This window comes from Chiloscyllium punctatum, chromosome 29 (genome assembly GCF_047496795.1).
Source record: "Chiloscyllium punctatum isolate Juve2018m chromosome 29, sChiPun1.3, whole genome shotgun sequence".
Lineage (NCBI taxonomy): Eukaryota > Metazoa > Chordata > Chondrichthyes > Orectolobiformes > Hemiscylliidae > Chiloscyllium > Chiloscyllium punctatum.
In genome coordinates this window covers 62,983,399-63,007,218 of record NC_092767.1, presented here as the reverse complement: position 1 = coordinate 63,007,218, position 23,820 = coordinate 62,983,399, and the positions used below count along the sequence as shown (strand labels likewise).

The 23,820-nt window shown below is 44.2% G+C and overlaps 1 protein-coding gene across 1 annotated transcript in view; it reads left to right on the top strand.

Annotated features, from left to right (window-relative positions):
* Positions 1-777: 777 nt before the first annotated feature.
* Positions 778-23,820, top strand: part of paf1 (PAF1 homolog, Paf1/RNA polymerase II complex component) — a 37,332-nt gene continuing 14,289 nt past the window's right edge. Inside the window, exons 1-7 of the mRNA XM_072549235.1 lie at positions 778-864; positions 4,343-4,372; positions 6,590-6,682; positions 16,398-16,519; positions 18,735-18,801; positions 21,542-21,643; positions 22,666-22,771. Coding sequence (XP_072405336.1) covers positions 821-864; positions 4,343-4,372; positions 6,590-6,682; positions 16,398-16,519; positions 18,735-18,801; positions 21,542-21,643; positions 22,666-22,771 — 564 coding nt within the window. The 5' untranslated portion in view covers positions 778-820. The remainder of the gene's footprint in view (positions 865-4,342; positions 4,373-6,589; positions 6,683-16,397; positions 16,520-18,734; positions 18,802-21,541; positions 21,644-22,665; positions 22,772-23,820) is intronic.

Genomic DNA, 23,820 nt, shown 5'->3' with positions numbered 1-23,820 from the left:
TCTATGACCAGCACCTCCAAGCAACAACTAGAAGCTATATTTAGAAATTTACAGGTTGATTTGATGATAAACCTTGTTAAAGTGCATTTGGTGAAGTGCAAGTAACTCACACGGGCATATGGTAGGGGAACAATAAATGTTGCCAAAACAGCAAAATTATATTTATTGGATTGGTTCTGTGTCCCAAAGACTAACTGGAAATTCATGAGGTTTTTAGGGGATATGTGGTTTCTATGAAATTTCAGCACTACAGTTGCTCAACCGATGGATTAGCTGATTACCTTGCAAGCAAAAGTTCAGTCAGGTGGTCAGAGGAGTACCAACTCTGGTGGCTCAGTGGGGTGGCATGGTGGCTCAGTGGTTAGCTCTACTGCCTCACAGAGGCAGGGACCAGGGTTCAATTCCAGCCTTGGGCGACTGTCTGTGTGGAGTTTGCACATTCTCCCCGTGTCTCCTGCCACAATCCATGGCCATACTAAATTGCCCCATAGTGTCCAGGGATGTGTAGGTTAAGTGCATTAGTCAGGGGTAAATATAGGATAGTAGGGGAAAGGGCCTATTTCCACAATGTAGGGATTCTGTTCTATTGAATTGAGCGCTGAGCCTTGGGGTGTGGAGGTCATAGGAAGTAGGGCGCAGTGCCTGGAGAGTTAAAGGTTACTATCTGGGGGCGGAGTTAATGCTGGAGGCGGGGTCACTTCTGTCAGCCTGTCACCGCTCAGCAATGTTGCCGCAGTGGTTTCTGGGTGCGGTGTGTGTCATTGTGGGAGTTGTAGGCCTGGGCCTACAGTTCCCAGCATCCACAGCGCGGCGTGCGGCCATGGCGCCGACAATCCAGAACGCGCAGCGGGACGACGGGCACCGGTAAGTCCGGGGAAGGAGGACACGGAGAGAATCGTTTTACATTTATATATAAAGTATAAGCTGTTATTTTCGCGATCGCAGATGCCTTTTCCATAAACTCAGTTTTCTCATTTTCGGCTTTCGTCTCTCAGCCCGATCAACAGATCAACAAGCGGGCACCCACTGGGTCCTAGTGTACAGTTGGCTCCTGGGCAATGGACCACCAAGTGGGAGCTCACTGGGTCCTAGTGCCCATTCAGTTTACAGGGCAATGGACCACCAAGTGGGAGCTCACTGGGTCCTAGTGCCCATTCAGTTTACAGGGCAATGGACCACCAAGTGGGAGCTCACTGGGTCCTAGTGCCCATTCAGTTTACAGGGCAATGGACCACCAAGTGGGAGCTCACTGGGTCCTAGTGCCCATTCAGTTTACAGGGCAATGGACCACCAAGTGGGAGCTCACTGGGTCCTAGTGCCCATTCAGTTTACAGGGCAATGGACCACCAAGTGGGAGCTCACTGGGTCCTAGTGCCCATTCAGTTTACAGGGCAATGGACCACCAAGAGGGAACTCACTGGGTCCTAGTGCCCATTCAGTTTACAGGGCAATGGACCACCAAGTGGGAGCTCACTGGGTCCTAGTGCCCATTCAGTTTACAGGGCAATGGACCACCAAGTGGGAGCTCACTGGGTCCTAGTGCCCATTCAGTTTACAGGTCAATGGACCACCAAGTGGGAGCTCACTGGGTCCTAGTGCCCATTCAGTTTACAGGGCAATGGACCACCAAGTGAGAGCTCACTGGGTCCTAGTGCCCATTCAGTTTACAGGGCAATGGACCGCCAAGTGGGAGCTCACTGGGTCCTAGTGCCCATTCAGTTTACAGGGCAATGGACCACCAAGTGAGAGCTCACTGGGTCATCGTGCCCATTCAGTTTACAGGGCAGTGGACCACCAAGTGGGAGCTCACTGGGTCCTAGTGCCCATTCAGTTTACAGGGCAATGGACCACCAAGTGGGAGCTCACTGGGTCCTAGTCCCCATTCAGTTTACTGGGCAATTGACCACCAAGAGGGAACTCATTGGGTCCTAGTGCCCATTCAAATTACTGGGCAATGGACCACTAAGAGGGAACTCACTGGGTCTGAGTGCCCATTCAGATTACTGGGCAATGGACCACCAAGTGGGAACTCATTGGGCAAGTGCCTATTCAGGCTACCAGGCAATAGACCACCAAGAGCAAACTCACTCTGTTCTAATGCTCTCTATGTTACCTTGGCAAACAATCACCAAGAGGGAAATCATTAATAGGTATGCACTTTGACCCAATGTTTTCCTGAGACCACCATCAGCTAAAGTAATCCTCCTTCTTGGCCTACTGTGTTGTTCTCATGAAGCTCAAGGTTAAGTATCTCACTTTTCAATGAGGCACTTAACAGCATTCTAGACTCAATGCTATATCCAATATTCAGATTATAAGCAATGTTCTGTAATTTGTTCAGTTGGTAGCTGTTCCTACTTGCATCCCTCTTGATCAAACTTTTGGTTTTTTTTCCCCAGTCCCACTGCCATCCTCTTTTGCGTCATGCCATCATTGACCAATGGACTGGGTCCTATTGCCCATTCAGATTACTGGGCAATGGACCACCTGCCTTCCATCCAATTACAGAGCTTCACTTTTGTTTCTGTGATTACACGTTTCTTGTTTTTTCAGTTCTGAAGAAGGTCATCGACCTGAAGCGTTATTTCTACATTGCTGCCTAACCTGCGTTTCCAATTTTTTCCACTTTTATTCCTGCGGTCTTTTCTGTCCAGTCAGCTTCTCAGTTGCTTGCTCACTCTTTGGTCTGCAGTAGTTCTGCCTCCTCTTCAGTTGTCTGCCTGAAGGCAAGTTCATCCCACAGCACCACAACCTCCACCACCAGTACAGCAAGGTGGCAAGTCCTGAATCCATGCCAATCAGAATGGGTTAAAGCCCTGTGCTGTTGGCACCATTTTGTCCGCACCAGATATCCTACTGAGTCATCTCCCATACCTGCAAGTGTCCGTATTATTGTAGAAACATGTACTGCTACATGCTTGTTGTAGCTTGGAGCTGGGATAATGGTAGAGGCTCCAATTTTCTTTCTGACAAGAAACCTCCTACTCATATGTTGAAACTTGTATGTTAATGCTTACAGTGTCTGTCCAGGTTATGAAGACTCCTTCCTTGACCATCAGTCAGGAAGTGGGACTTGACACTGGAGTTTCTGGCTCAGCAGCATGGTCTACTATGCTACAAGGTCTCCTAATCTGCACCAGTTAACCAGTCATAATTTGCCCATTGTTCTTCAGTCTAATCCATTGTTCTCATTCTTGTTCTATTCTTGTGAGCTGGTGTCTCTCCCTGCTCCAGTTGTCAGCCAGACTCTGCTACCAGTCAGTCTTCAGTGTTGGAGTACAGTGGGCATTTCATAGTGTGCACTATGAGGAGGCCTTTCCAGCTGAAAGAAATGTTGGAACACAAATTGTTGGCGCCTACAACAAAGGCCAAGGCAGCAGCCCCCTCAGGGAGTTAAGGGACCAACTGTATCTTGTATTTTACCCTAACCTGATGATATTGTGATCACTGTATCCCAAATGTTTTGCCACTGAAACATACCCCACTTCAGCTCCCAGAACTAGATTCAGCATTGCTTCTTACCTCAAGGGAAATGTGTTGATGCACAAAGTTATGTTCTACATGGTTCAGAAATTCCTCTCCCGTTTTGCCTGTTACGTGAATGCACAGGAATGAGCTTGGGAGCGGGTGTAGGGGCAGAGGTAATCTCTCACTAAAAATACAGCTTCAGAGCTGTAAATTAAACGTAGTAAAGTATGTATTTCAATACATAATGTCGAGTAATCATATCGTGCATGATTTTATTGGCAGAACAGGTTCAAGTGGCCATTTCTTCATAATTTGTATTGTCATATATGTTTGATACACAGAAAAAAGAATTTGGTTTAATAATAAGATCATTACATTCAGTACAAAGTAAATGATGAATTTATTTATGCTACACAACAGTTTGAGACTGTGTACAGTTTTGCTTTATAAAAAGGACAGAGCAAGAGTCTCAGGCATTGAGAACATTGAACATTTTAAAATTGGTTACATTTTTATGTCTGAGGTGGCTTTGAAGAAAGTGGGCATTAGTTTCAGATTGTGCCTGTACTAACAATTGGTTACAATGGGCCGAATGGTGCACTGCACAGGGATCTCACTGATGTGGGTTGTGTCTCAGTACTGTGCTCTTTCATGATATCTTATGTGGAAAATATCATGAGCTGTGGTGAGCTTGAAGTTCACACCATTTCATCTGAGCAAGTGTTCAACTTTGAATGAGATTCTGTGAATGGCGGTGCTTTGTAGAGGCTGATAACTGTTTGCAGAGAAGTCAATGGAGCTAGAGTTGATGCTGATAAACTAAAGGCTTGCTTTCTATCTGAACAGGAATCCTCAATGTTGTTCTTTGTTTCAGGTCCAATGCACATCGGGCAGCACCTGAGAGGTAAGTGATGACTGTGGATGTTTCTGGTCTTTTGCTTAACGAGCATGGGGTCAAACCGATCAACTTTCCCTTTTCACGCTCCCTTTCCTTGTTGAATTATTCACACAGAAAATGTGTCTCGAGAAAAAGAGGAGGCTGAGAGGGCGATAGATTGAGGCCTTTGAGGTTAAGGCGTGATTCACTAGTGGAGGTTCCCCCCCCCCCCCCATTTTGTTGAGGAAACCAAAACAAAAGGCGTGAATATAAAAGCAAAACGCTGCAGTTGCTAAAACTTTGAAATAAAAACAGAAAAGGCTGGCAAAACTCAGCACGTCTGCCAGCAACTGTGGAGAGAAGAAGAGTTTCAATTATTAAACTTGAAACATCAATCCTGTTTTTCTCTCTCTCCACAGAGATAGACACTAATAAATCCAATAGGAATTCAGGAGAAACCCCTTCTTTTATATAAAAATACATTAAAATATAATCTCTCTTACCCAGTGAGTGGTGAGAATGTTGCACTTGCTATCACAGGAGTGGTTGATCCAAATACAATAGGATAAAAGAAAACTAGTTAAGTACCTGAGAGGGGAATAGAACAATATAATGAGGGTTGGGAAAATGTTCACAGAGGATGAATAGCCTGTTCGGTGCTTAACTTTTAAGTAATTCTATGTGATGGTTTTTAGTGTTGTGTGCAAACCATTAACTATGAGGAAGTGAGGACTGCAGATGCGAGAGATCAGAGTCAGAAAGTGTGATGCTGGAAAATTACAGCCAGTCAGGCAGCATCCGAGGAGCAGAAGAGTCAGTGTTCCTGATGAAGAGCTTAGGCTTGAAACACCAACTCTCCTGCTCTTTGGTTGCTGCTTGACCAACTGTGCTTTTCCAGCACCACACTTTTTTGACACTAACCATTAACTGACTTATATCTTCAAGGCAGCACAGTGGCTCAGTGGTTAGCACTGCTGCATCATAACACCAGAGACCTGGATTCAATTCCAGCCTCGGGTAACTGTCTGTGTTGAGTTTGCATGTTCTCTCCATGCCTGCGTGATTTTCCTCCCATAGTCCAAAATGTGCAAAATAGGTGGATTGGCCAAGGTAAACATAGAGTTACAGTGATAGGATAGGGGTCTGGGTGTGGGTGGGATGCTCTTCAGAGGGTTGGTATAGACTTGATGGGCTGAGTAGCCTATTTCAGCACTGTAGGGATTCTATGATCTTTCAAACATTTGTGTTTCATGGGTATGTGCCCACATTTACAGAGGCCTCCAGGACAGAAACATGTTCTCACCAGCCTTTTCTCCACATAGTCTCGCTGTCGATGCCTGTCTGAAGTTGATTTTTCTTTTCTTTTTTCTTCATGGGATTTGAGAATTTGTTACCAATCCCTGACTGACTTGGAGCTGAATGTCTTACTTGGCCACTTCAGAGGGAGGTTAAGAGCTGATCATGTTGCTCTGGATCTGGAGACACATATAAGGCCAGACTCCCTTCCCTGTAAAGGACATCCAGTGGATTTTTCACAGCAATCAGTGATGGTTTCATGGTCACAGTGACTGATTCCAGCATTACAATTCTAGATCTATTCACTGAATTTAAATTCAATCAGCTTCTATAGTTGGATTCAAACCAATGTCCTTAGCACATTGTCCTAGTGACACTGTGCTGTGACTCCCCTATTATGTTTGATTGTAGTGATCTGTAGTTGCTGCTGTGGCCTTTCTGAACCTCTGAGCTGAAACTCAGCACATGTTACATGTGCCAGTGTTGGTGACCTGTGCTCAAGCACATCACTGACTGAGGTGCAGCTCCAAGTCACCATTCCCTTTGGCCTTCATTCGCAGGGCTCGGTAACTACTTGCCTTCATGGTCTTTTGATATTTTAGATATTGCCATGCCTCTTCATGTTTCAGATTGGTCTAGGATGGGATGAGGGAGAGTGGGTGAAGTTGGCGTCATGCAAGATGGCATGATGCCACGTTTCAGTCCAGATTCCCCTTCGCCATCTCCGCTGTAATGAGTCTCTCATCTCATTATTGTTCCAGACTGGAGACTGGCTAAAATAGTTTTCGGTTCCCTGCTGAGTTTGAGGTTGTCATTATGGTTGGGAGTGGGTTTGGTGGGGTCGGGGTAGAGGGAGGGTGGCCTCATGCCAAAGGAGGTGCAAGCTCTGGATACAGCAGTGAGTACTTCCTATGACTGAATGCTTGTTGTTTCTCTTATTTTTTCCAGGTCCGGAGTGGTATGCAGGGTGAAGTATTGCAACTCTCTACCAGACATTCCCTTTGACCCAAAGTTTGTGACATATCCATTTGATCCCAACAGGTAAAAGCTGTGTTCAGTCAGTCTACGGGTTTAACTATTTTCCCTCCTCAGCAGCAATGTCTCCCTTCCTGTATGGCATTTATTGTAAATAAATGAAGTCCTTTCCCTGGGGTGGGCAAGTCCAGAACTAGAGGGCATAGGTTTAGGGTGAGAGAGGAAAGATATAAAAGAGACCTAAGGGACAACGTTTTCTCAGAGGGTGGTGAGTGTATAGAATGAGCTGCCAGAGGAAGTGGTGAAGGCTGGTACAATTAAAGCATTTAAAAGGCATCTGGATGGGTATATGAATAGGAAGGGTTTGGAGGGATATGGGCCAGATGCTGGTAAGTGGGACTAGATCGGGTTGGGATATCTGGTCGACATGAACAAGTTGGACTGAAGGGTCTGTTTCTGTGCTGTACGTCTCCATGACTCCAAGTGGACTGCACCCTTTTTGGAGAAGAGAGGGAAGATTAGGGTTCAGGCAGGTTAAGGAGTGTAAAGGACTTTATGTCCTTTTGATACGTAAAGAAGAGAAAACTGCTCCCTCAGCCCAAAGAGTGAGGCAACCAAAGAGGATGACACCCAAAAGCTAGGACTGAGAGCTGAATAGTGTCCTGTGGATTGAATTTAATGCCGTCGGTCTGTGGATAGGGAAGTTCACTGTTGATGCACTGTCTAGCAGCTGTCTGGTTAAGAAGCTGCGGATAATCACACGGTGAGAAGCTGCAGCAGTTTAAGTGAATGGAGTGGTGGCAATGATGGTTAGTGATTGAAGGTCAGATACATTGAGTGTAATTAGAGAGGTACTGTTTGAGTGGTTGAGCAAATGGATTTGAGAATCCAGTTATTTGTGGCTCATAGTGGGAGCAGAAACAAGGTGAAACAGGCATAGGAGACGCTTGGCCTTTGAGACAAGAGAATTAATAATTAATATGGAGAGTCCTGGGGGCACTCCTCAATTGAAATACTGTGAGCCGCTTGTACCCCTGTAAATTCTACCTACCTTTAGTGCCGGTTAGATAGGTTGAGTGACTGAGTGTGGGGTCAGTGTTGCATTAATCGTGGGTAGTTTATCTTGGTGTCCTGAAGAGAAATTCACCTCTGAGCATCAATGGCAGATTAGTCAGTTGCATGGCTTATTGTGAGAGCTTGTGTGCAGAATAACTGCTTTGTTTAACAGCACTCCCCAACTGTCTGGTTCTCCTGTGAAGTATTTCACTGACATGTAATGATTTTAAATATCTTTCCAATCATTGTGGGGCAAGAGGACTCAGGAATTTGAATATATTGGACTTGAAATATCAATTTTGAAATTTTCAAGTGACACCCAGCTTAGAAGTATCTGTCAGATAAAACACAGATGCTGGAGATCTGAGAAAAGAAGGAAATTGCTGAAGAAACACAGCTCTGACAGCATCTGTGGGAAGAAAGTAGCATTAATGTTTTGAATCTTGTAACTCCTCATCTGAACAGCTGGGTTTCTTCAGCAATTTCTGTTCTTGTTTGAAAGTCTCTCTCTCTGATTCCGCCCTCGGGTGACTGTCTGTGTGGAATTTGCACATTCTCCCTGTTTCTGGGTGTTTTGGTTTCCTCCCACAGTCCAAAGGTGTGGAGTTTAGATGGATTGGCCAACGTCAATTGCCCATAGTGTCCAGGGATGTATAGGTTTGGTGGGTTAGCCATGGGAAATGCAGAGTTACAGAGTTAGGTGGGTCTGGTTGGGATACTCTTTGGAGGGTAGGTGTGGACTTGATAGGCCAAATGGCCCGCTTCCATACAGTAGGGATTCTGTGATTCTACAAAGCCAGCAGCAAAGACCAGACGGTCTGGACATTGGACAGAAGAGCTGCAACTGTTCCTTCATCCTCCGCAATGGTGAAACTTTCCACTCCACTTCCATTTTAGTTTTGATCTTTTCTTTTCTGTTTTAGATTAGATCAACAAGGGAGTCATGTATGGAGTCCTACATGTATGGAAACAGGCCACTTGGACCAACAAATCCACACTGACCTTCCCAAGAGTAACCCACCTAGACCCATTCCCTACCCTATATTTACCCTTGACTAATACACCTAAAACTATGGGCAATTTCCCATGGCCAATTTACCTGACCTGCACGTCTTTGGATTGTGGGAGGAAACTGGAGCACCCGGAGGAGACCCACCCAGACAAGGGGAGAATGTGCAAACTCCACACAGTCATCCGAGACAGGGATCGAACTCGGGTCCCTGGTGCTGTCAGACAGCAGTGCTAACCACTGAGCCACCGTGCCACCCTTGTTTCATATTTCCAACATTGGCAGTTCTTTGTTTTTGTTAAGGTCCAGGAGTGGGAGGTTTCTCCACCAGTTAGGATCGAAGACTACGAGAAGATCTTCTTTCAATGTCATTGCTGTGGCTTTTCTTTGTAACCCCCATTACACTGTGGCTGTTCAGATCATCAATGTGTAGAGTCAAAAAAAATTGCAGATGCTGGAATCCAATGTTGACAAGTAGGAGGCTGGAAGAACACAGCAAGCCAGGCAGCATTAGGAAGTAGAGAAGTCGACGTTTTGGCTGTAAGAGGCATTGTAACCGAAACGTTGACTTCTCCACCTCCTGACACTGTCTGCCTTGCTGTGTTCTTCCAGCCTCCTGCTTGTCTATCATCACCATATAGGCTTGAGATTGCTGTCACCTGGAGCACTGGCTTTGGGTATTTAAGTTAGGTACTTTGCATACGTTGGTAAAAGTGCAAGTCCATTATTTTAATGCTGGTGTCAATTCCTGTTCATGGTGTGAATGACTAAAGCTGTGATAGCTGTGAGTAGACCGTTCAGCTCTTTGAGTCTGCTTGGTGATTGAATGAGGTCACAGCTGACCTGTGGCCTAGCTCCATCTGTCTGCTTTTGGCCCATCTCCCTTAATACCCTTTCTTAACAAAAAATTGTCAAGCGCAGATTTAAAACTCAGATCTGTTCTAGCATCGATTGTGATTTGTGGCTGAGAATTCCAAACCTGAAATATCTCTGTGTGGTATCACAGGGACATGGTTGCAAGGGGATCAGGGCTGGGAATTAAATGTGCAAGGATAACAGTTAATTTTACAATAGACAATAGGTGCAGGAGTAGGCCATTCTGCCCTTCGAGCCTGCACCACCATTCAATATGATCATGGCTGATCATCCTTCATCAGTATCCTGTTCCTGCCTTATCTCCATAACCCTTGATTCCACTATCCTTGAGAGCTCTATCCAACTCTTTCTTAAATGAATCCAGAGACTGGGCCTCCATTGCCCTCTGGGGCAGAGCATTCCACACAGCCACCACTCTCTGGGTGAAGAAGTTTCTCCTCATCTCTGTCCTAAATGGTCTACCCCGTATTTTTAAGCTGTGTCCTCTGGTTCGGCACTCACCCTTCAGCGGAAACATGTTTCCTGCCTCCAGAGTGTCCAATCCTTTAATAATCTTACATGTCTCAATCAGATCCCCCCTCAGTCTTCTAAACTCAAGGGTATACAAGCCCAGTCACTCCAGTCTTTCAGAGTAAGGTAGTCCTGCCATTCCAGGAATTGACCTCATGAACCTACGCTGCACTCCCTCAATAGCCAGAATGTCTTTCCTCAAATTTGGAGACCAGGACTGCAGTACTCCAGATGTGGTCTCACCAGGGCCTTGTACAGCTGCAAAAGAACCTCTTTGCTTCTATACTCAATCCCTTTTGTTATGAAGGCCAGCATGCTATTAGCCTTCTTCACTACCTGCTGTACCTCCATGCTTACCTTCATTGCCTGGTGTACAAGAACACCCAGATCGCTTTGTACTGCTCCTTTACCTAAATTGATTCCAGTTAGGTAGTAATCTGCCTTCCTGTTCTTGCCACCAAAGTGGATAACCATACATTTATCCACATCAAACTGCATCTGCCATGCATCTGACCACTCACCTAACCTGTCCAGGTCACCCTGTAATCTCCTAACATCCTCCTCACATTTCACCCTGCCACCCAGCTTAGTATCATCAGCAAATTTGCTAATGTTATTGCTCATACCATCTTCTATATCATTAACATATATTGTAAAAAGCTGCGGTCCCAGCACGGATCCCTGCGGTACCCCACTGGTCACTGCCTGCCATTCCGAAATGGAGCCGTTTCTCACTACTTTGTTTCCGATCAGCAACCAACTTTCAATCCAAGTTAGTACTTTGCCCCCAATACCATGCGAGGAGAAAGTGAGGACTGCAGATGCTGGAGATCAGAGCTGAAACTGTGTTGCTGGAAAAGCGCAGCAGGTCAGGCAGCATCCAAGGAGCAGGAGAATCGAAGTTTCGGGCATCAGCATGAATCCAAGGATTCTCCTGTTCCTTGGATGCTGCCTGACCTGCTGCGCTTTTCCAGCAACACATTTTCAGCTCTGATCTCTAGCATCTGCAGTCCTCACTTTCTCCTCAAAGATTTTAACCTACTGCGAATCCTCTTACAAGGATGCCTTCCTTGAAGAAGCTCTCTTCCTCCCTCTACAAGGATTTCCTGAAGAAGGGCTGTTGCCCGAAACGTCGATTCTCCTGTTCCTTGGATGCTGCCTGACCTGCTGCGCTTTTCCAGTAACACATTTTCAGCCCCAATACCATGCGCCTTAATTTTGCTCACTAACCTCCTATGTGGGACTTTATCAAAAGCTTTCTGAAAGTCCATGTACACTACATCCACTGGATCTCCTCAGAGTTACATCCTCAAAAAATTCCAGAAGATTAGTCAAGCATGATTTCCCCTTCATAAATCCATGCTGACTCTGACCTATCCAGATGTGTCGTAACTTCATCCTTTATAATAGACTCCAGCATCTTTCCCACCACTGAGGTCAGACTAACTGGTCTATAATTTCCTGATTTCTCTCTCCCACCTTTCTTAAAAAGTGGTACAACATTAGCCACCCTCCAATCCGCAGGAACTGATCCCGAATCTATCGAACTCTGGAAAATAATCACCACCGCATCCACGATTTCTCGAGGCCACCTCCTTCAGTACCCTGGGATGTAGACCATCAGGCCCCGGGGGCTTATCAACCTTCAGACCTAACAGTCTCTCCAACACCAATTCCTGGCAAATATAAATTCCCTTAAGTTGCAGCACTGTTCAAATTTTTGACTGTGTTGTAATTGCAACTGAAGAGTAATTTGGAGGAAAAATACTAGTTGTATTTGTGAAGAACAATTTTGAGTATGATAGAAGTTATTCTAATTTAGCAACTTAATTGATTTTTTTTCTCAGGAAGGAATGCAGATTTAAGGAGTCCAAGCTTATAATCAGGATCCTAAGCTAGACTATGTGTACTATAAAGCTGCTAATTTGTAAATGCATTATTTAAAGATATTAATTAACAATTTACAATTACATTTATAGGAAGGAGATTATTATCTTCGTGGGTTTCCTCCGTGTGCTCCAGTTTCCTCCCACAGTCCAAAGATGTGCAGGTTAGATGAATTGGCCATGCTAAATTGCCCAGAGTGTTAGGTGCATTAGTCAGAGGGAAATGGATCTGGGTGGGTTACTCTTCGGGGGGTCGGTGTGGACTGGTTGGGACAAAGGGCCTGTTTCCACACTGAAGGAAATCTAATCTATCTGAAGAGGTTTCAGAGGAGATTTACCAGGATTTTGCCAGACAAGGAAGGTTTGAGTTATAAACAAAGGCTGAATAAGCTGGGACGTTTTTCACTGGAGCACAGGAGCTTGAGAGGCAACCTGATAGGAGTTTATAAGATAATGAGGGGCATTGAGAGAGTTAATGATAGGTGTCTTTTCCCCAGGATGGGGAATGTCAAGATAAGGTGGCACATTTTTAAATTGAGAGGAGAAAGGTTTAAAAAATACATGAGCAAATTTTTTACACAGGGAATGAATTTCCTGAGGAAGTGGTGGATGTGGGTCCAATTGCAAGTTTAAAAGACATTTGGATAAGTTCATGAATAGGAAAGGGTTTGGAGGGATATGGGGCGGGTGGGATTAGTTTAGTTTGAGATTATGTTTGGCATGGACTGGTTGGACCGAAGGGCCTGTTTCCATGCTGTATGACTCAGTGATACATATCCTATTGAAAGGACAGGCATGTGGCAGACAGAATGGGGTTGCCTTGTTTGCAAGAAATGATATTGGATTGGAAGGCAAAGAAACTGTGTGGGTAGGGTTGAAGATTCACAAAGCAAAAAAGGCCGTGATGCGAGTTGTGCGCATGACCTTTACCAGTAGTCAAAAAATAAATCAGGAGATGGAAAAGACATGTGTTGCACTAAATATGGGAGATTTCAATGTGCAGATGGGCTGGGAAAATCAGGTTGGTCACAGATTCCAAGAAAAGAAATTTGTGGAATGTCTACGAGATGGTTTTATGGAGCAGCTTGTGGTAAAGCCCTTTAGGGAACAGCAATTCTGGATTTGGTGATGTGCAATGAGGCAGACTTGATGAGAGTACATAAGGTGAAGGAACCCCTAGGGGGCGGTGATTATCATATAACAGAATTCACTCTGCAATTTGAGAGGGAGAATCTGAATCAGATGTAACAGTATTTAAATTGAGTAATGATTTGAGATGCCGGTGTTGGACTGGGTGGGCAAAGTTAAAAATCACACTACACCAGGTTATAGTCCAACAGGGTAATTTGGAATCACTAGCTTTCATAGCGTTGCTCCTTCATCAGGTGGTTGTGGAGCAGAAGCATAAGACACAGAGTTTATAGCTACAGGATTGCAGTGTCATTGAATGTAATAGTAAATAAATTTAGCTTACATCTTTCATCTTTAAGAATGACCGTGTTAGTTTTGGTTACATATGAAGGAACAGAAGCTCACGTGGTCATTCTAAAAGATGAGAGACTTAAGTTAAATGTGTTTAAAATTACATTCAATGACACTGCAATCCTGTTGCTATAAAGTCTGTGTCTTATGGTTCTGCTCCACAACCACCTGATGAAGAAGCAGAGCTTCGAAAGCTAGTAATTCCAAATAAACCTGTTGGACTATAACCTGGCATTGTGTGGCTTTTTTTAACAATTGAGTAAAGGTAACTACAAAGACATGAGCTGCCCAGAATTAATTGGAAGGACAGCTAGCAGGAAAGATGATAGAGGAGCAATGGCAGGAGTTTCTGGTAGTAATGTGGGAGGCATAACAGAAATTTATCACAAGGAAGGAAAAACATACTCTGAGGAGGATGAGGCAACCATGGGAAGTCAGGAACAGCGTAAAAACAAAAGAATAAACGATGTGGTGAAGGTTAGTGGGAAACCAAAGGATTAGGAAGCCGTTAAAAACCAGCAGAGGATAATTAAGAAAGCAATAAGGGAGGAGAAGATGAAATATGAGCGTAAGCCAGCTAGTAATATAAAAGAAGATTGCAAGAGTTTTGATTTAGGTATATAAAAAGTAAGAGAGAGGCAAGAGTGAACATTGAACCACTGGAAAATGAGGCTGGAGAAGTAGTAATGGGGGAGTATAGAAATGGCAGAGGAACTGAATAGGTACTTCACATCAGTCTTCACAGTGGAAGACACCAGCAGTATACCAGAACTTCGAGAGGGGCAGAGGTGAGTGTAGTGGTCATCACTAAGGAGAAGGTGCTGGGGAAGCTGGAAGGTCTGAAGGTGGATAAATCACCTGGACTGGATGGATGACACCCAGGGTTCTGAAGGAGATAATTGACAAAATTTCGGAGGCATTAGAGGTGATTTGTCAGGAACTACTGGAGTCAGGAACGCTCCCAGAGGATTCAGAAGTGGCTAATTTAGCACCCCTGTTTCAGAAGTAATGTCAGCAGAAGGCGAGGGATTGTAGGCCAGTTGGCCTGACCTTGGTTGTTGGTAAGATTTTGGAGTCCATTATTAAAATTGAGATTGTGGAGTACTTGGAAGTGCATGGTCAAATAAGGCTGAGTCAGCACGGCTTCATCAAGGGAAGGTCATGCTTGACAAATCTATTAGAATTCTCTGAGAAGGTAACAAGTCAAACAAAGAAGAACCGGTCAGCATATCCACGTGAATTTCCAGAAGGCCTTAGACAAGGTGCCACACAGAAGGCTGCAAACTAGGAAAAGAGCTCATAACGTGAGGAGCAAGGTACTGGCATGGATAGGGAATTGGCTGACTGGCAGAAGACAGCGAGTGTGTGTGAAGGGGTCTTGTTCAGGATGGCAGCCAAAGGAGTTCCGTAGGGATCTCTTCACATTATCCATTAACGATCTGGCCAAAGGAACTGAGGGCATTGTTGTTAAATTTACAGATGAGGCAAAGATAGATGGGGCACAGGCAGTGCTGAGGAAGCGGGGAGGCTGCAGAAGGACTTGGACATGGTAGAAGAGTGGGCAAAGAAGTGGCAAATGGAATACAATGTGGGTAAGTGTGAGGTTATGTATTTATTTTAGGAAGCTTAGGAGCACAGACTATTTTTTAAATGGGGAAAGGCTTTAGAAATCTGAAGCACAAAGGCACTTCGGCATCCTGGTTCAGGATTCTCTTAAGGTTAACCACAGGCTCAGCTGGCAGTTAGGAAGGCGCATGCAATGTTAGCATTCATTTCAAGAGAGGTAGAATACAAGAGCAGGGATGTACTGCTGAGGCTGTATAAGCCTTGAGTCAGGCTGGTTTTGGAATATTGTGAGCAATTTTGGGCCCCATATTTAAGGAAGAATGTGCTGGCCTTGAAGGGAGTCCAGAGGAGATTTGCAAGAATAATCACTGCAATGAAGAACTTGTCCTATGAAGGGGGGTGTGGACTCTAGGTTTTTACTCGATGGAGATTAGAAGGATGAGGGGTGAAATTAATTGATACTTAAAGAATATAAGAGTTCTGGGTAGAGTGGATGTGGACAAGATGTTTCCACTAGTCAAAGAAGGCTTAGCTTCAAAGTGAAGGGTGATCCTTTAAAACTGAAATGAAGAGGATTTATTCAGGCAGATTTATTCAGGGTTTTGGGGAGAAAGTAGATGAATGGTGTTGAGAAACATATCAGCTATGCTCGAATGGTGGAGCAGAAATCAATAGGCCGAATGTTACTGTTATTATCATATAGTCTGTACTACCGTTTGTGTGCAGAAGTGCTTCCCAATATTTCTCCTGAACAGTCTGGCCCTCATTCTCAGACTGTGCTCTGTGTAATGATGGCTCTGACCAATCCATATTTCGGATGGTAGTAGCTCGCCTGGTGATCATGGGTCTCTTGGATTCTGGACATTTCAACAATATGTGTCAGTGTTTACGAAATGTTCTGATCTCTGTTCGGGTACTCCCTCGACGTTGGTCCGAGCTGGCGTATTCCATGGACCTGAAAGGTTGGCTCTAGTTGGCCACACTCAGGACTTTAGTTGTAATTTCTCACTTGAAAGAGGAAGCCTACAATGGCTGACAGTTTCTACTCTAATATGGGAGTAACCATTGTGTGAGAAGCTAATAGTCCTCCAGAGAACATAAAATATTTAAAAAATCCCTGTGTGTGCTGGAGATTTGAAATGAAGACAGAGTGGTGGAAAAGCTCAGCAGGTCTGACAGCAGGACCAGGAAAAACTTCCTTGCATGAGGATTTGGAATGCATTACCTGATAGAGAGATGATACAGATTTGATTGTAATGTTTAAAAAGAATTTAATATGGATGGAGGAATTTATCTTTAGAAGAATCACTGCAGACTTGAATAGATTGTCTCTTTTGCAATTTTGTTGTATGATTCGATGACAGCTCTGAACTCCTTATCTTGCATATTTCCACAGATTTGTACAGTATAAAGCTACCTCTCTTGAGAAACAACACAAACATGAGTTGTTAACAGAACCAGATCTGGGAGTCGTGATTGACCTCATCAATCCTGATACATACCGGATTGATAACAATGGTAAGGTCTCCTTCAACACTCTGTTCCGTGTAACTCAGCTGCTTTAGTGATATGTTTATTAAGTTGTGAATTGCTCCTGTCATCACGCTGTTGTCCCTGATCCTCTGTCCTTGCACTTTGTCCCCTGGCTCCCACTCTCTGGCAGCAGTCATTCACTATTCTACTTTGAGGTTCTTGCACTGAAACAATTAGGAGTCTAAGTAGACCATTCAGCCCTTCAATTCTGCTCTGCTAAATGATAGATTGGATCATAACCTCAAGTCTGCCTCCTGTTCATGCCCCATCACCGTTGACTCCGTTGTTGATTAAAAAGTCTGTCTGCCTCAACCTTGAATATATTTCATGAATCGGCCTCCATTGTCATCTGGGAAAGAGAATTCCACAGACTGACCTTCTCAGAAGAAAAGGAAAATCCTTACCCTAGCATTAAAAAGGAGAATCCTAGATGTAAGTTTGCTCGCTGAGCTAGAAGGTTCATTTTCAGATGTTTCGTCACCATACTAGGTAACATCTTCAGTGAGCCTCCGAATGAAGCACTAGTGGTGTAGCCCGCTTTCTATTTATATGTTTGGGTTTCCAAGGAAATGAACCTTCCAGCTCAGCAAGCAAACCTACATTTGCAACCTCAACCTGAGCTACAAATCTTTTCAGAAGCTAAGGAGACTGTTAATTTTCAAACTGTACCTCCTGGATCTAGGCTCTTTTCCACCACCACCACCACCACCAATGAAATAAGGGGAAGCATCCTCTCCACATTGCCTCGTTAAATCCCCTCGCGATTCATGTTTGAATAAGGTCATCTCTCATTCCTCTAAACTGTAATTCAATTTATTTAAACTCTAGGCCGCTTGCATGTTTATTCGCACGAGAAGCATTCTTACAAGCAGATTGCTTCCCTTGTAATCTGAAATCTGGGTCTTTCTGTGCCTGATGGAAGCAGGGAGCTGATTGTTACCCCAGTGGTTATAAATTGTTCATGATGTTCCGACTAAATCTTTCTGTTCACATGGGAATGTTGTAGTATCCTGTAAGCTGGTAGCACCATGCTCAGACTGTATCCAAACTTTTAATTACACAAACTCAGGCTGGAGTAAACTATAGAGGATTAGACGGAATAATTTAGCAAAGTGGTGATATTTAATAATTCCGTTTTCACTTATTACATGAAGGACCTGTTCCTTGGGAAATATCATGAATGTTAGCTACGCAATAGTTGAACTTAAACAATATGCAGCATGAGCTAGGGAATCTGCATAGATCTTACTTAGTTCTTTTTATAGTAGAAAAGAAAACATATTTTGCACTCATAAATTATCAGATCAAAGCTGTGTTGTTCTTGGACAGACCTGCGCCATTGTCAGTCAGCCAGCGTAATGTTCAACCTTTAATGCCACGTCACTGTGACCCTGCACAATTGTGAAATTAGTCTTTGCTGCGTCATACCAATTGGAAGCAGGAGTAGCTATTTAGCCCTTTGAGTTTGCTCTGCCCTGCAGTAAGATCAAGGCTGTTCAGATGACTCCACATTCCTGCCGACCCTGAAAACCTCTCACACCTTGCTTATCTATCTCCCTCTGCCTTAAAAAGATTCAGTGATGCAACTTCCACTGCCTGGTTTTCCTGATCTCTGTCTTAAAGGGGTGACGTGGTTTAGAGGTGCTGGTGTTGGACTGGGGTGTACAAAGTTAAAAATCACACAATACCACGTTACAGTCAACAGGTTTATCTGGAAGCACTAGCTTTTGGAGCGCTAATCCACAAACACCTGACGAAGGAGCAGCACTCCAAAAGCTAGTGCTTCCAAATAAACCTGTTGGACTATAACCTGGTGTTGTGTGATTTTTAACTTCAGATGGGTGACCCACTCCCTTTTTTTAAAAACATTGACCCTTGGTTCTAGGTTCTCCCACATCAGGGAACAATCTTTCCATCTGCACCCTGTCGAGACCCCCCCCATCGTCTTGTATGTTGCAATCAAATCACCTCTTATTCTTCCAACTCCAGTGGATACAAGCCCAGTTTGTCCAACTCTCCTTTGTCCTGAGCTGAGCTGACTGGCAGAAACAAACCTGGAGTGCCACCCCTTTTCCAGTTGCACATCAAGTCTTGGCCAATTTAAGTGTCGCGCTTGTTTTCCCCATTATTCTGAATGCTTTAGCTCCCTGATGTTTGACCGGCACTGCTGTCCTCTGACGATGTCACTTCCCCTCCACAGTCATCCTTGATATTGCAGACGAGAAGCTACTTGAAGAAGAAATTCAGGCACCATCGAGTTCAAAACGGTGAGTAATCAGAAATCCATCTGTAGCATTAGCTGGGAGCTACTGGGTGCCTGTTGGCATTGACTAGGAGTGACTGAGCACAGACAGTCAACAATGGATGAAAGTGACAGAAGGGCATGTTCATTGCCGGTTAGGAATGACCGTAGGGAGGTACTGGTTGCACTTAACAAGGGGATGCCAGGCAGTGTAACTTCCCCATTCCTATACTCAAAGGCCTGAGGAAGGAAGGAAAGCATACTAAGTGCCTTCTCAATCATCCTGTCTACCTGTAAAGACTGTAGACGTGGGAGAGTGGTGTGGCAGTACTCAATGCTGACCATGGGTGTCTGGGACGTTATCAATACTGGCCAAGTCTATTCAGGAGACAGCTAGAAGAAATGGAGGCTAGGAATTTCAGGGAAATAAATATTGATGTCTTGAAAACAGTCCGTATCACATAAGAGCTGGAGATCTTAAAAATCATAACGATGGTTATATCTCTGATACCTGATCAAATGTATCCCAGGACGTTGTGGGAAGTTATGAAAGAAATTGCAGGGCCCCTAGCAGAGATATTTATGTCATCTACAGCCACAAGAGTAGTGCTGGAGAACTGGAGCGTGGGCTAATGTTGTGCCATTATTAAAGAACGGCTGTAAGGAGAAACCTGTGAATTATAGATCAGAGTCTAAAATCAGTGGTAGGTAAACTGTTGGAGGAGATTCTCAGAGATCAGATATAGATGCGTTTGGAGAGGCAAGGGCTGATTAGTATTGGCCAGCAAGACTTTGAGCATGGGAAATAATCTCTCACAACCATGATTGAGTTTTTTCAGGATGTAACCAAAAAGCTTATTGAGGCCAGAGCAGTAGACATTGGACATTAGTAAAACAAGGTTCTGCATGGTAAACTAATTAGTAAAGTTAGCTCACGTGGGATTCAGAGAGCTTGCCAATTGAATACAAAATTGGCTTGACGGTAGGGGACACAGGGTGGTGGTGGAGGGTTGATATTTGGACTGGAGGTTCTTGACCACCACAGGAATTGGTGCTGGGTCCTATTTTGTTTGTCATTTTTATAAACAGTTTGGATGAGAATATAGGAGGCATTGTTAGTAAGTTTACGGTTGGCACCAAAATTGGTGGCACAGTCGCCAGTGAAGAAGATTATCTAAGATTACAAAGGGATCTTGATCAATTGGGTCACTAGGCTGAGGAGGTGGCAGGTGGAGTTTAATTTGGATAAATGGGAGGTATTGCATTTTGGTAAAACAAACAAGGGCTGAGCTGGTACATCTGTAAGTTCGCTCGCTGAGCTTGAAGGTTTGCTTTCAGATGTTTCGTCACCATGACTAGGTAACATCATCAGTGAGAGTCTCTGGTGAAGCGCTGGTGGTATGTCCCACCTCTCTATTTATAAGTCTTGGTTTCTTTTCAAAGTGGGTGATGTCATTTCCGGTTCTTTTTTCTCAAGGGAAGGTAGCTAGGATCTAAATTGATGTGTTTTTTGATGGAGTTCTGGTTAGAATGCCAGGCCTCTAAGAATTCTAGTGCATGTTTTTGTTTTGCCTGTCCTAGGGTACGTGTGTGTGTGTTGTCCCAGTCAAAGTGGTGTCCTTCTTGGTCTGTGTGTGTAGAAATTAGTGATAGTGGGTCGGGTCTTTTGGTGGCCAGTTGGTGTTCATGTATCCTGGTGGTAGGTTTCCTGCTAGTTTGTCCGATGTTGTGTTTTTTTTTACAGTTATTGCATGGTATCTTGTACTTACACAGCTAATGGTAGGGCCCTGGGATGTGTCAAACAGAGAGACCTAGGGGTTCAGGTACGTAATTCTGTGAAAGTTTCATCACAGGTAGACAGGATGATTGAGAAGGCACTTAGTATGCTTTCCTTCCTTCCTCAGGCCTTTGAGTATAGGAATGGGGAAGTTATGTTGATGTTGCACAAGACATTGGTTACGCCTCTTCAGGTGTACTGTATATAGTCCTGGTCACCCTGCTGTTGGAAGGGTATTATTAAATTGGAGAGGGGTCAGAGAAGAGTTACCAGGATGTTGTCAGGACTGGAGAGTTTCAGTTATAAAGAGAGGCTGGGACTTGTTTTACTAGAATGTAGGAGGTTGAGCGGTTACCTTATAGAGGTTTATAAAATCATGAAGGGCATAGATAAGGTGAATAGCAAAGGTCTTCCCTAGGGTGGGGGAGTTCAAAACCAGCAGGCATGTTTTTAAAGTGAGAGGAGAAAGATTCACAAGGGACCTGAGGGGCAACAGTTTCACGCAGAGTGTGGTTTGTATGTGGAATGAACTGCTAGTTGGAATGGTGGGTGTAGGTACAGTTACAACATATTTGGATAGATACACGAATAGGAATGGTTTAGAAGGATATGGGCCGTACGCAGGCAAATGTGACTAGTTTGGTGTGGGCAGAATGGATCAAAGGGCCTGTTGCTGTGCTGTATGACTCTGACTGTATAACACTGGCGAGGACTGAGGAATTATCAAATTCACAAGAATAACCAGGAGACAGTCAGTGCTGGTCATGAGCGACAGGGACCAAGTTTGGTGCTGGCTAGGAATGATCAGGGGCCCATTGCTGCAAGCTAGGAGTAACCGGGGTGGTGGGACAGTTGGAGATGACTGGGTTTTGGGGGGCACAGGATTCAACAAGAATAACCGAGGTGGGGTTGTGTGGGGGTGACCTAGAGCTAGTTGTAATTGAGCAGTGTTCCCTTTGTGTTATAAACTGTGCATCTTTTGGTTCAGTTCACAGCAACATGCAAAGGTGGTGCCATGGATGAGAAAAACGGAATACATCTCCACAGAATTCAACCGATACGGCATCTCCAACGAGAAGCCAGAAGTCAAGTAAGTGGCATGGGACTATAACTCTTGTAGAATGTTTGTGAGGGGTGTATGTTTATATTAGGGAGGCCTCCCTCAGATTGAGGCTTTGCCTTTGCTTACAGCTGACTGAGTGTCAAGAGATGTCAATTAAAATGTTGCCTTTAAATCATTTTAAAGTGAATATAAATTCGGGGGGCCTAGTGGTATTATCGCTAGATTAGATTCATCCAGAGACCCAGGTAATGTTTTGGGGACCCAAGTTCAAATCCCATCATGGTAGGCGGTGGAATTTGAACACAATAAAAAGAAAATCTGGAATTAAGAGTCTTAATGACGACCCTGGGTTGATTATCAGAAAAACCCATCTGTTTCGCTAATGTCCTTTTAAGGAAGGAAATCTGTCTTCCTCACCTGGTCTGGCCTACATGTGACTTCAGACCCACCGACAGCTATGTGGTTCACTCTTAACTGCTGTCTGAGCAATCAGGGATGGGCAGTAAATGCTGGGCCTCGCCAGCAACGCCCATGAAAGAATTTTTAAAAGAATTAAAATCACTTTATATGAGATGGAATCCGAGAAGCAGCTGGGGAGGTAATAACAGACAGGGGCTCCAGAATGTTCTGAATCTGAGCAGTCTGTCCCATGTGGCAGCTTTTCCCTCACCAATATTTCCAGTGCTCACTGGTTTCTTCCTGAAGGTAGGAAAACAGCAGCTCCCTCCGGTAGTTCTGTAGTTACCACTTCCAGTTTTGTTTCTCTGAGATCCCTGCCACTGTGTCAGATTTTGAACACAGGCTGTTAGGGACGGAGTTCAATTCTGCAAGTTACCAGGCTTAATGCCATGTCCTAAAGCCACTGATATTCCATTGTGCTGCAGAACATTGCAAACTACTTGCAGTTTTAGTTTAGACCTGCACAGTGCTTTTTATTGAGAATTGGACAGGAGGTGCATGTAGTATTGATGTTGTTTCTGTGCTTCGGGGTGTAACTTGCACCAGCTCTGTGAACGTCTCCTCTTTAAAACCTCTCTCTCCGAAATCAGAATCGGTGTGTCTGTCAAACAGCAGTTCACCGAGGAGGAGATTTACAAAGACAGAGACAGCCAGATCGCAGCAATCGAAAAGACATTCGTGGATGCGAATAAAGAGGTAATAAAAATAATTCCAACCAATGTGAATAGATCCCATTCGGACATCGGTTTGGACCACCACTCTCCTGCAACCTGAGGGTTGCTGTCCCATTGCACCTCCCTGCATCACATCAGTTATATCACCCAGTTGTTTTCCTAAACTCTACCTTCGTCCTTTTCCATGTTCATGGGTATACCAAATTAAAAAGCCCTTCCCTGTAAGAGAGTGTTCAAACTATTAACCAGCAGCTATGGGACCAGGAGTGTGCTGATTAATCATATATTCCACATAATCAAGAAGTCTACTTAATCAATGTAAAAACACACATTCAGTAATAGAAACATAATTCAGGGGATCTACAAATCAATGTTATGCTTTATTTACACTATAAATCATTTAAATAGTAATGCAACTTTGCCTAAAATAAACCTTATTAGCAGAGACCCTTCTTGATCACACCTTCAATTGACAAGGCAGCACACTGGCTTAGCAGTTAGCACTGTTACCTCAGTGCCAGCAACCTGGGTTTGATTCCACCCTCTGGCAACTGTGTGGAATTTGCACATTCTCCCCATGTTTGTGTGGGTTTTGTCAGGGTGCTCCAATTTCCTCCTACAGTCCAAAGATGTGCTAAATTGACCATCGGATTGTGTGTGTGTGTGTCTCCGTCCAACGACATGGACAGCACAATCGAATGGGATAGTACAGTAAACATCTGGTATCTCCGATATATCGTTGCTGCTGGTCTATCTAGAATGCCACTTCATACAGTGCCATGTACAACAGGGTTTGTTGTATATCTCTGAAAGGATGTTACACAAAAACACAGAGTTCAGCTCATCAGGCCTGCTCCACTATACATTATAATCATGGCTCATCTTGGTTTTCAACTCACTTTCCCGATGTCTCCTAAATAACTATATTCCCTGAAATGTGAGAATATTCGTCTATCCCAGTGTTAAATATAGTCGCTGATGAAGCCTTCACTACCTCCCTGGTTTACTCCATTCCAAAGATTTGCAGCTTTTGAAGTGAAGGATATTCTTCTTGTTGTTCTCCTGGAGGAA